Genomic DNA, 12,471 nt, shown 5'->3' with positions numbered 1-12,471 from the left:
ATGTTTATCAATTTTTGAAGTTCTTTTTTGAACTCATTGCATTCTTCTATGGAATGATCTTCATTGAGGTGGAAATTGCATCTTGCTTTCACATCGGCATTTCCTTGGATTAACCCAAATTTACATAACTCAGAGAAAATCAGTCCCATCGGGGCCTTAATTTTCTCGACCTCCCTTATTACCTGGTGATTTTCTTCGATTGCATTCACTATTGGCCCACCATGGACTGGTAGAGGATTATTCTTCACGCTAGGCTCATTTTCTTTAAAATTCAACCATCCAGCCTTAAGCAAATCGTGCAGCTTAAATTTTAAAGCTAAGCAATTTTCAGTAGAGTGTCCTAAAGCCCAGAGTGGTAATCACACACGGCGTTCAAGTCATATCCTTTCGGGTAGGGTGGTTCTATAGTTTTCCTGGGACATAGTGCAACCATAGAATTGCTAACCAGATGCGGTAATAACTCTGCATAGGTCATAGGGATTGGGTCGAAATGTACGAACTTCCTCCCACAATAGTTTTTCCCCTGACTTTCATATGAATCTTGATTCCCTCGTAAGTGTTGACTTAGAGTACTTGAGATTTGTGAAGTTGCAGCGGCGTAAGGGCGACGCACAAAAGAAGGATTAGTTGGGTTTGACGCCACAAAATGGCTTTCTTCCTCCTTTTTCTTATTCGCACCTGCGGGCAACTTTTTTGTGTTATTTAATCCGGTATAGCCAGAAGCAATCTTTCCGCTTTTCAATCCCATTTCTACTCTTTCACCTATGATGACGAGATCTGAAAAATTTGATGAAACGCTTCCTATCATTTTGTCATAAAACGGAGGTTGAAGAGTGTTTATGAACATGGTCACCATTTCTTTTTCAGATAGGGGGGGTTCAACCTGGGAAGCTAGTTCTCTCCATCGTTGGGCATATTCCTTGAATGTTTCATTGCCTCGTTTTGTCATATTTTGCAGCTGGATTCTATCAGGAGCCATGTCGAGATTATATTTGTAGTGTTTCAAAAAGGCATCCACCAAATCTTTCCAAGAGCTGATATGAGCTCGCTCAAGGTGCATATACCAACTCAGGGAAGCTCCTGTCAAACTGTCTTGAAAGAAGTGGATTAGCAGTTTTTCGTCATGGGCGTAAAAATCCATTTTTCGACAATACATAATAAGATGGTTCTTGGGGCATGTAGTTCCCTTGTATTTGTTGAATTCAGGATATTTGAATTTCGGAGGTATTATAACATCATAAACGAGGCATAGGTTTGAAGCATCAAATCCATAATTATTTCCCCCTGCAACAACTCTCAAGCGTTCTTCCAAGGCTTGCCATTTTTCTTGAGATTGATTACTCTCGAGCGGTCGAGGTTCATGGTGTATGTTTAACATCACCGGCTTAGCTTCAGTAGATTTTCCTTGCGATGAAGAGCCAGAAAAGCCCGAAGTAAGGGGTGAAGGTTGCACTTGAGGGAACTCGCCAGTACCATGTTGTGGATTTGTAGCCACGACCAGTGTATTGTTGTTGGGGAGATGAGTGTCTATGGGTGGGGTATAACCTGGAGGAAGACCATAAGGTGGAAATTGCTGTGCCTTCCCTTCTTGATAATTGGTGAAAAAGTGTGGAACGACGTCCGTTGGGTGAACAAGAGTGTTTTGGGGCACCCCCTCGTCTACCAAAGGATTCCCATCATTTCTATTTCCGAGTGCTTGTAAAATCTCCAAGATCTTGGTCATTTGCCCCTTGAGCTGGTTCACATCTTCTCTTATTTATGTTTGCTCTAGCTCATCCATGATTTTTGACTGGGATCGTGTCCGATAACGGTGTCGTAACACCAAATTGTTTTTTTGTTGTGTTATTTTTTCTGTGAAAGAATATGGCATGAATATGCAATGTGATGTATGAAAATGTAATTGTGCATGAATGTTAAAGACATATTTATTGCTTATTTGTGAATCTCTTAACCAATAAAGAGAGGGCCATGGGATCAAAAGTGGGGCCAAATTTAATTCATTGAGAAAAAGCAAGATACAAGTTTTGCCACAAAATAAAAAACGAAAGTAGAAATCTAAACACGAAATTTGAAAATTTAATGAGCCATCAATTTTTTCATTTACTCGATTAAACTTTTACAATGTTCAATAAAAATGGAGATCTCTTGAGGGGTAGAGAGAGGATTAGCCATCCCGTCAGCAGCTCTTAATAATGGTGTTAATTCATTGAGAAAAAGCAAGATACAAGTTTTGCCACAAAATAAAAAAACGAAAGTAGAGCCATCAATTGTTTCATTTGCTCGATTAAACTTTTACAATGTTCAATAAAAATGGAGATCTCTTGAGGGGTAGAGAGAGGATTATCCATCCCATCAGCAGCTCTTAATAATGGTGGAATTTCTTCGATAGCAGAGTTGGTCAAATAAACTAGTTTGGAGAAACGATCCATCCAAAACATTCCTTCTTGAACAAGTCTCTCGATAGTGTCTTTTTGTGTATACATCTCGTCTTCTTTTCTTGCAAGTTCAACTCGGTATGCTTCAATGAACTCTTCTTGGCATTGCCTTTCTACCATGATCTTGTTTTCACATTCCGCTCTTACCCTCTCTATTTGTTGCTTCAGATTTGCTTCTTGTCGACGAATGATTTCATGCTTTTCCCCAGATTTCTTTAGCAACTCTTTAAGCCTAAGACCTTCAATCACTGCATCATCCCTTTCTTGACGTCTGAGTCTTAACTCTTCATTCGCACCCCGCAAACAGATTCGAGTTCTCTCCTTGCTTTCTTCTTCCTCTCGTGCTCTTTTTTGTACTTTCTCAAGGATAAGGGATTGTTGGGTATTCTTATACTCCATATCTCTATAAGCCTGGTGAGCCATCTCCAATTCTTTTTGTAATTTTTCAATTTCTTGTCCTTTGAGAGCTAAGTCGAACTCTAAATCTTCAATACTGAAAAAAGATTATGTTGTTACTACTTCGGGAGTAATGATGGTGCTGTGAAAAGGCAACTTGACCTCTAATGCCCTCTTTTTCACCCAATTATGATATTCCTCTCCTATACCACAACTTCTAGGCTCTAATTCTTGTCCTCTTCTAACAACATCTCCCCAAGACTTACGTATTCTTCTCAACAAGCTAGCATCATAAACATCTCGTCCATGAATAACAAAAGATTTTGTTACATCCATTATTGGGGGTTTTGTCATAGGATAACCCAATTGTCTCAATGCAACATAGGGACTATAATTTATAAACCCTTTGGTTCCCATGATGGGAACATCTACAAAAACACCGCATCTACAAATCACTTCATTTATATCTTGACTCCAGGAGTACCATTGAATCGTTCTTTCGTTAAGATTTGCTAGAACGTTGGCCCATTCCTTTTTGCTCTTGGTTTTTAATTGATGCATGTCTTGAAAAATATGTTTGACAAACTAAAAAAAGAGTATTGGCGAGCAACAATGGATTAGGCCCCCCTCTTTCTCATGACGGAAGTCAAGCGTGCAGTAAATGTCAGCCAAAACTCTCGGTACTGAATTCTCCCCTCTATGCTTGTAAGCCAAAAAGACGTCTATCACCATGAAATCCACAAAATCCTTAATAGTTGGAAATAAAACAATTCCATATATAATTAAGGCAAGCACATCCATGAAAGTGTCCCATTTTCCATCTCTTGCTAAGTTTACTGCTTTCTCCTCAAGATATTTTATTGGAAATCCAATCAAATTATCTTTGTTGGTTCTATTGTCTTCTATTTCCATTATAGGGATATCAAACGTTTCAGCAATTGTTTTCAGTGAGGGGTAGTGTTCCATGTATTGGTAAGGTTTACTCCCCTTCATCGGATATTCCATTATTCGTTCGAACTCCTCCAACATTGGGGCCAACTGAAAGTCCTTAAAAGTGAAACACCTAAAAGGAGGATCATAGAATTGGGCCAACGCTATAAGGGCATCCACTTGTACATTAACTTCAAGTAAATCAAGAATCTTGCCGAATTTCCCCATAAAGATTACACGTTGTACTTTTTTCAACTTCCGAGCAAGATTCTTAATGTTGTTCACATCAGGTTTAAGAACTCTCAATGGCAAGGTCTTTCTTAATGGAGTAATATTTGAGCCACCATTGGATCCCATATTTCCTGCGGTTAAAGTTATTCACAACAAGCCTTAATTTTTATGGTTTTGAAAATGATGAGATAATGATTTTTCAAAAGTAACCATGATAAAGACTATTATGCAAACAAAAAAAAATGATGATGAGGAAGAGAAAAAAAGACTTGGGTATATTAGCAGGTAGTGAACATGTCATAGAGTAAGATTTTCATATGTACGTGTGATTTATACCATTTTTTTCATGTGAACCTTTACTAAGGGTAGCTCTATAGTTCTAAATTAGTTCCTAGAGCACACAACTCAATTCTAAAATATTAAACCAATTAATAGGTAAACTATTAAAATGGAAATATTATAGAAAATGTCAACTCTAGGTGAGACTTTCAAGACAACCAAACAAGATGTACATCCAGAAGATTATCATTACACAGTCTCGAACTTATCTTAGGTTGCACTCAGCCCTAGTATAGAGCCCACTCAAAAGTGTGTGAATCGTGTAAGGGTGTATAGAAAAATAAAAAAATAATCACAATAAAAATAAATTGACAAAATACATATAAATATATCAACAATATGACAAAATAAAAAAAAATAAAACAATAGAGGTAATATAAAAAAAATAATAAATAATAAAATAACTATATATAATTAATTAGATTGGGCTTGACTCTCAAATTGTCCCCAGCGGAGTCGTCAGCTGTCTCGTGCGGTTTGTCTACGAAAAAAAAGAGTCGCCACCAATTTTATTTTTATTAAAGGAAAAATTGGATAAAACCTAAAATAATTTTTTGAACCAAAAATTTGGATTCGGGAGTCGATTACGAGTAGGGAAGTATTATCACCCTACAACGTTCGTTAAAACGATTACCCTATAATTAATTATGTACAAACTATTTATTTATTTATTTATTTTTATCCCAAAAAGAATAATAAAAAATTAAATTATTTACATTAATGAAAGAAGAAAAAAAATATTTTGTTTTATTAATTTGGTTTGACAAGGGGAAGACTTTGCTCCTACGTATCCCCATGTGCAATAGGGAAATCAAAACACACATAGTTCTTAGGTAGAAAATATTTGTGTGTTGACCGATTTTATTAATATTTTATATATATATATATATTAAAAAATAAAAATAAAATGTAATAATAATAATAATGATGATAAATATAATAATAATAATAATAATAATAATAATAATTGTCTATTTTAAAGTAAACAAAAAACAAAAACAAAAAATGTAACGTGGCGGTATGTGAACGAGACAGATGGACACGACGGTGAAATAATCTGTTAAATGATTTGCTCGTACGTTGTCGGATCTGTCGCGACACAAAGGCCACTAACGATTGAAAGTGAATAATATGGTGCAGCGAGCGAGGATGAATTTCATCCGGCAGCGACAACCATTAATTCTAATCTTAAGGGTAAAAACATTTATCTCTTATAATTTTTTTATTTGATAAAGACGTATTATGAAGTTTCTATTACATTACAATATGACGAAATTTGTTTTCTTGATCTATAGACATCAATTAGTTACATTTTTTTTATTATTTTATATTTCAAATAAAACAATTTTAGGATTAAACGATTTAAAAAATAAAATGAAAGCTTAACATATGAGTTTATTTAAAAGACAAAAGAATAATTGTCAATTGATTACCATTAATCTATTTTTTTCGGTTTCTTTTCTTTTAATTGGCCACAATTATACCGATTCTTATTGCTATTGATTCATTTCTTCGGTTTTCATTTCTATTCAATTGATCACCATTATTCTGATTTTTATGACCATCAATCAATTTCTTTTCGGTTTTTTTTTCATTTATTTTGATCATCATTGCATCGATTTTTATGACCATCAATTCATTTCTTTTCAGTTTCCTTTATTTTTATTTCTTATTATTATTTTTATATTTTAGAAAATAGTCTGAACAAGAATTAGAGGCAAGCAAGAACCGAAAACACTTGTGATTGTTAAAAGCTTATATCCCTAATTATTTATTTTTATTTTTATATTTCTTCACATATATTTATATATTTATTATTATTATTATTTCCTTTTTTAGTAAAAATCGGACAAAATTAGGTGTCAACACATGCATTTTGGCATATACGCATTGCATTAGGGTGCTTGGCACATGAATCATGTTTAATTCAAGATTATGATTGAGTGTTTGAACTCAAGTGGTTGTTGTGGTTGTGCTATAATTGCTAAGTGTGAATGCTTGGGATTTGTGCTGTATTCGAATACGATAGTGCAGTTTTGTTTAAAACTTCATTTTGCAACTTTGTTTATGCATGTTTGGCATATGGAAACCCTTTTAAGGTGTATGCTAAGTTGAAAGGTTATTTTGTTCATTTAAAACTTAAATGTTATGTGTTAATTGTTAATTTTGGTTGGTGACCTTTACAACTATTGTGGAAATATAGGCTTTGCCCTCATATGAGAACCAGGATCTTCCTACCGGTTAGTACCCTGGGGATGGGAACGTAGTTGGACACACCTGACTGGAGTTGTGTCAAGAGGATCTCGCGGGGCGCGTGAAGTTCATCCGGGATGTATAGTTTTTGTAGAATGATCAGATTAGGTTGACGTATAGGGACTAGATGTCTTTCTTTCTTTTTTTTTTTTTTTTTTAATTTGGAAGACTGTACCTATACCAATATTGTCAGCTTGACATTTTATTTTGATGGGTTCAATGTACCACTTTTGATGTGACGTGGGGAAGTTAAGATTCTTGGGCAGGGCTATTGTACAGGTGTCTGCCAAGAATACCTCAGGGGTATGAGTTATTTCTAATAGGTCTCATAGCCCAGGTGCATTTTGTTGTTTTAAATACTTTGGATTTTTATTTCAAACTATTTCCGCTGCTTGTAAATATTTGTTGACTTTGTCGTTATGTTACGACTTAAATTTTTTTGTTAATTTGGAAGACTGTACCTATACCAATATTGTCAGCTTGACATTTTATTTTGATGGGTTCAATGTACCACTTTTGATGTGACGTGGGGAAGTTAAGATTCTTGGGCAGGGCTATTGTACAGGTGTCTGCCAAGAATACCTCAGGGGTATGAGTTATTTCTAATAGGTCTCATAGCCCAGGTGCATTTTGTTGTTTTAAATACTTTGGATTTTTATTTCAAACTATTTCCGCTGCTTGTAAATATTTGTTGACTTTGTCGTTATGTTACGACTTAAATATTTTATCCAAAAGTATTTCCTTCTTTATTTCTTTGTTTTTATGAATTTGTTTTAAAAAAAACATATACTCGCGTTGTTAAAATTCGGGGTGTTACATTTTGTTTATCACAACCAGGACAAACAAGATGACAAGTTAACTAAAGAATGCATCATAAGTGATAGAGTTCTCCCGGGATATAAAATTCTCTTAAAGTGTTTACCCTCAAAGTGTTTGGATTACTGTTTACACTCAAAGCATATCATCAAAGACAACACTACCATAGGCTTGAGAAGCCTCTATAATCTATATTTGAAACACAGGCACATAATGATCAAAAGGTCTTTATCCAGGTTGTAACATGGCCAAGGTAAGGGTGAGATAATTCTAACGAGACTAGGGCTGAAAATCATAAACGATAAAGGAGTAATGATTAAGAGAGAAAAACAACATTAAGAAGTAACTCAACAAAAAATCATTGACTTTTATTTTCACAATCTCTTTGCTCACAACACAACCATTTTTCCTCATATATTTTTTTTCTTTCTTTTTTGTTTTTTATTTCATTTTTTTTTTTCATAACCCTCAAATTTAAACAAACAAGTTGAGCACCCCTACATTTATTTAAGGAAAGACTCCCTTATCCCCCAAGATTGGGTCAATTCATTGTTTTTCACTTTTAGGCTTGTAATGAGCTATATAACAAAGAATGGGATAATTAGACTCAAACGTGCTCAAACAAATGGATAATTGTAGGGCATGCTTAGCTAGTAGTTTAATCAAAAAAACAAATGTCTAGATAATTTCAATATATGCATACAGACATTAGTCAAGTCAAATTCTGGCGTAACTTGCAATCATGAGTGAGATAACACACAAGAAAGAAAAGATGGAAAAATGTATTTTATTCATAATAAGGCTCAAAAATCTCACAAAGGTTAATCACCTATCACAAATGATACATAATTTAGCATTTTAATCTAAATTATTTTACCAAAAAAAGCAAAGATACTATCCAATCATGCTAGTCCAAACAAACTCTTAACACTTACAACCATAAATCTGATGAAAAAGCATGTAGTGCAATGTCCCCTTTTATTTATTTATTTTTATATTTATTTTTATTTATTTTGTTTTTTTGAAATATAACATATAAAATCTTAAATAATACCTCCACACTTAAATTACACGCATCCTCAATGAAAGTAACAAGTATAAAATAAGAGTAAGGAAAGGGAGCTCCCTGTTCAAACTTCAGTGTAGGTGGGCTTTTCCAAGGAGAGTTCTTACATGGTAGCATCTTCAAGCACAAAGCTCTCATGGAATAGCTGGAGGCGTTGTCCATTTACATTGACCACTTTCTCGGTGTTTTCAGCTTTTATTTCCACTACAACATGAGGAAAAATGTTAGTAATAACAAAAGGGTCAATCCACTTCAATCGAACCAGCCATAATTTTCAAATGGGAGTTTTACAATAAAAAATTTTGGCCAATGTAAAATTCATTCATAGAAATCATCTTATCGTGAAAGTAATTAGTTTTCTCCTTATAGATCTGGGAGTTCTCATAAGCTTCAAGTCTAAGCTCTTCAAGTTGTTGCAATTGAAGCTTTCTCTCCAAACCTGCTTTCTCCATATTAAGGTTACAACTCTTGACCGCCCAATAAGCATGGTGCTCTATTTCAAATGGGAGGTGGCATGCCTTACCAAACACATCCCTATTGGTGTTTTGTAGGTTGTTCTATGAGCCTAAAGAGCTTCTTCAAGTCAGTGGCTCCAATCTTTCCTTTTTGGCTGCACCATTTTTTCTAAGATCTGTTTGATTTCACTGTTTGAGATTTCAGCTTGTCCATTAGTCTATGGATGATAAGGTGTAGAAACTATATGCACAACCCCATACTTTCGAATCAAAGCGTCCATGGTGCAGTTACAAAAATGAGCGCCTTGATCATTTATGGTGGTTTGGGGTATTCCAAACCTGCAAAAAATATTTGATCTGATAAAACCTGCAACAAATTTAGAATCATTAGTCTTAGTGGGTATTGCTTCCACCCACTCCGAAATATAATCAATAGCTAGTAAAATATAGGCAAAACCAAAAGATATAGGAAAAAGGCTCATAAAGTCAATGCCCCACACATCAAATCCTTCATAGAAAAGCATAGGTTGTTAAGGCATCTCACTCCTACGAGTGATTGTTGTTCTTGCTATTTGGCACTGTTCACAAGTTTTGTAAGTCTCAAACGCATGTTTAAACAAAGTGGGCCAAAAGAAACCCGATACTAAGATTTTTCTTACTGTCCGTTGAGGAACAGAATGTCCTCCAGCTTGTGAGGCATGACAAAAAGGAAGAATGGATTTAGCTTCATGGTGGGAAACACATCACATAATCCCCTAGCCAATATAGAATTTCAACATCTATGGATCATCCCACACTTAATATTTGGCATCACTTTTAAGTTTGTGTATTTGTGTTTTGGATGCATCTGCAGGAAGGACTCCAACAACTAGATAATTAACTAAATCAACAAACCAAGGAGTTACCTCACGCAACTGTAGCAGCTGCTCATCAGGGAAGTAATCTTGAATGGAGATGGGGTCCTCATCCATTTCTATTCTTCTTAAATGATCTGCCATCAAATTTTTAGCTCCACTCTTATCTTTAATCTCTAAATCAAATTCTTGGAGTAACAACATCCACCGGATCAATGTCTATTTTGCTTCTGGTATCTTCAGCAAGAACTTCAAAGTTGCATGGTTAGTAAAAACAACTACCTTCGAACCTACAAAATATGATCTCACCTTATCAAGTGCAAAAACAATAACTAAAAGTTCATTTTCAGTGGTAGTATAATTAGTCTGTGCAGAATCTAAAGTCCTAGATGCATAATAAATAACACGGGCATCCTTACCAACTCTTTGTGCAAGGACTGCTCCCACAGTATATTTAGATGCATCACACATAATTTCAAAAGGGAGGGTCCAATTGGATGCATGAATTATAGGACTAGAGGTCAGTGCTGCCTTTAAGAAATCAAAAGCCTTCTTGCATTTGTCATCAAAGGTGAAACTGACATCTTTTTGCAGCAAATTTAATAACGAAAGAGCTATCTTGCTGAAATCCTTGATAAAGCGCCTGTAAAAACCTGCATGGCCAAGAAAAGAACGAATCTCGCAGATGCAAGATGGGTAAGGCAAATTAGAAATCACATCAATCTTTGCATGATCCACTTTTATCCCATTTTTAGAGACCACATGTCCCATAACTATGCCATGTTCAACCATAAAATGACATTTTTCATAATTCAGCACAAGGTTAGTTTCAATACATCTATGCAAAACTCTATTTAAATTTTTCAAGCATGCATCAAATGAGGAACCATACTGTAAGATCCATAGTTTTAAATTCTAATTTATGTATTTTGGTATTGAACTTTGAGGCTTTTTAGCCAAGTTATTGATAATTTGTGAGTTTAATGCCCAAAAATATCTTTTTGATGCCCCAATTAAAATTATTCGTCGATAAATAAATTAGATTAAGTATGGTGAATCTTTTGTCGAAGAATAATTTATTTATGTTACGAAGAATTTAATATCAGGCAGTTTTGTTAAAAATATCTCAGGTTGCTGAATATTTTATCTGTCAATTGAGTTGCGACGTTAGTAGATATTTTTATCAAAATGATTTGAGAAGTGATGGGAGGTGATGTGGAAATGATGATTTTTATAAATATCTAAAATATCTAGATATTTAGATATTGGTTTGGTTTAATATATATATATATATATATATATATATAAAAAAGAAAAAGAAAAAAAGAAGAACAAACATAACCTTTCTTCCTCTCCCTGCCTCACGATACTCCATCTTTCTTCTTCCTTCTCCCTTCTTTTTCTTTTGCTTTTTTTTGCTTCAAGAAAAGAAACCCAAGGCTTGGTGGGTGAGAAAACAAAGATTTCCCAGCTTCCTTCTTCTTCTCTGATTCGAAAACGAAGAAAAACGGTGTTAGGGGTTTTCAAAACCGTCAAACACAAACCTCCACTTTTCTTCGACATTTGAGTTTCGTTTCGAGAAGTGATAGAAGGGAAAGTTGCTCATCTCCTTGCTATGATGCTAGTCAGCCAACCTTTGGAAGCGACGACGCGGGCATAGATTTTCTTGGAATTAATCGTGGTACCGTAATCGCTCGTTAAAGCTACCGTTAAGGTAAGGGCTCCTCCCAAATTTTTAGTTTGCATATAGGGTTCTATATGTGTATTTGTAGAGTTGGAATTTTGTGAAATGGATGTGTGATTTTGTAGAAAAAGGAATTTAATTCATTTATGTGTGTTTGTGAGGAAATTAAATTTGAAGTGTTTCAGGTGTGCTTTGTGAAAATTAATTTGGCCTGCGTTATGTTTGAATTTTGTAGAAATTTATGGGTGATTGATGATTGAGCTTGGTGTGGTTTTTTGTGGAATTTGATATGATCGAATTTAATGTAAATTGTGGATTAATACATGTTTGAGTATGCTCTGTGTTGAATTTGATATGATATGGTGGTGGAAAATACATGTTTGAGTATGCTTTGTGTTGAATTTGAAAATCATTAGTGTTAAATGAGTATTAAAAATGGGGAATCTTTTAATATCTGCATTTATTTAATGATTGTTGTGGAAAGAGTCAGAGTATGCTCATGCATTTCATAGTACATGGTGACCGCGATGGTGCCATGATGATAGTGGTGACCGTGATGGGCCACAAATTTATGCCATGTGATATGTTGGTTCATCTTATCCTTGCGGGGATTTTCGCATCGTGCGGGTTCGTGATAGACTACACATTTTTAGTAATCGTGATAACCCGTGATAGGTGGCACCATGGTAAATAGTATTGTCCTGTGATAGGCGGTATGTTTACGATTTACGTTTTTTAGTAAATCGTGTTGACCCGTGATAGGTGGCACCTCGTTATTAGTACTGGTCTGTGATAGACGGTACAATTATTATTTACGTCTCTTCGAGGAGGGTTTTGGTTCGAATTCCGGAATTCATGCATTTTGGCATATAGGCATTGCATTAGGGTGTTTGGCACGCGAGTCATGTTTGATATACTATGATGATTGCATATGTATACTCAGTTGTTGTTGTGATTGTGCTGAAATTGGTAAGTATGATTGTTTGGATTTGTTTGTAAGTGTTGATTGATT

The 12,471-nt window shown here is 34.8% G+C and overlaps 2 protein-coding genes across 2 annotated transcripts in view; both read right to left on the bottom strand.

The window, feature by feature from the left end:
- The window catches only part of LOC101497477 (uncharacterized), an 8,316-nt gene extending 6,593 nt beyond the window's left edge, over positions 1-1,723 (bottom strand). Inside the window, 2 exon segments of the mRNA XM_073371025.1 lie at positions 183-284; positions 368-1,723. Of these exon segments, the coding sequence (XP_073227126.1) occupies positions 183-284; positions 368-1,723 (1,458 nt within the window).
- A 1,693-nt stretch (positions 1,724-3,416) lies between these two features.
- Positions 3,417-4,118, bottom strand: LOC101497143 (uncharacterized). The gene has a single exon (XM_012718792.1). It carries the CDS (start codon positions 4,116-4,118, stop codon positions 3,417-3,419), a length of 702 nt encoding a protein of 233 aa, XP_012574246.1.
- Positions 4,119-12,471: the final 8,353 nt, after the last annotated feature.

Source organism: Cicer arietinum, chromosome 1, assembly GCF_000331145.2.
Source record: "Cicer arietinum cultivar CDC Frontier isolate Library 1 chromosome 1, Cicar.CDCFrontier_v2.0, whole genome shotgun sequence".
NCBI lineage: Eukaryota > Viridiplantae > Streptophyta > Magnoliopsida > Fabales > Fabaceae > Cicer > Cicer arietinum.
This window is presented reverse-complemented; position numbering and strand designations above follow the sequence as displayed.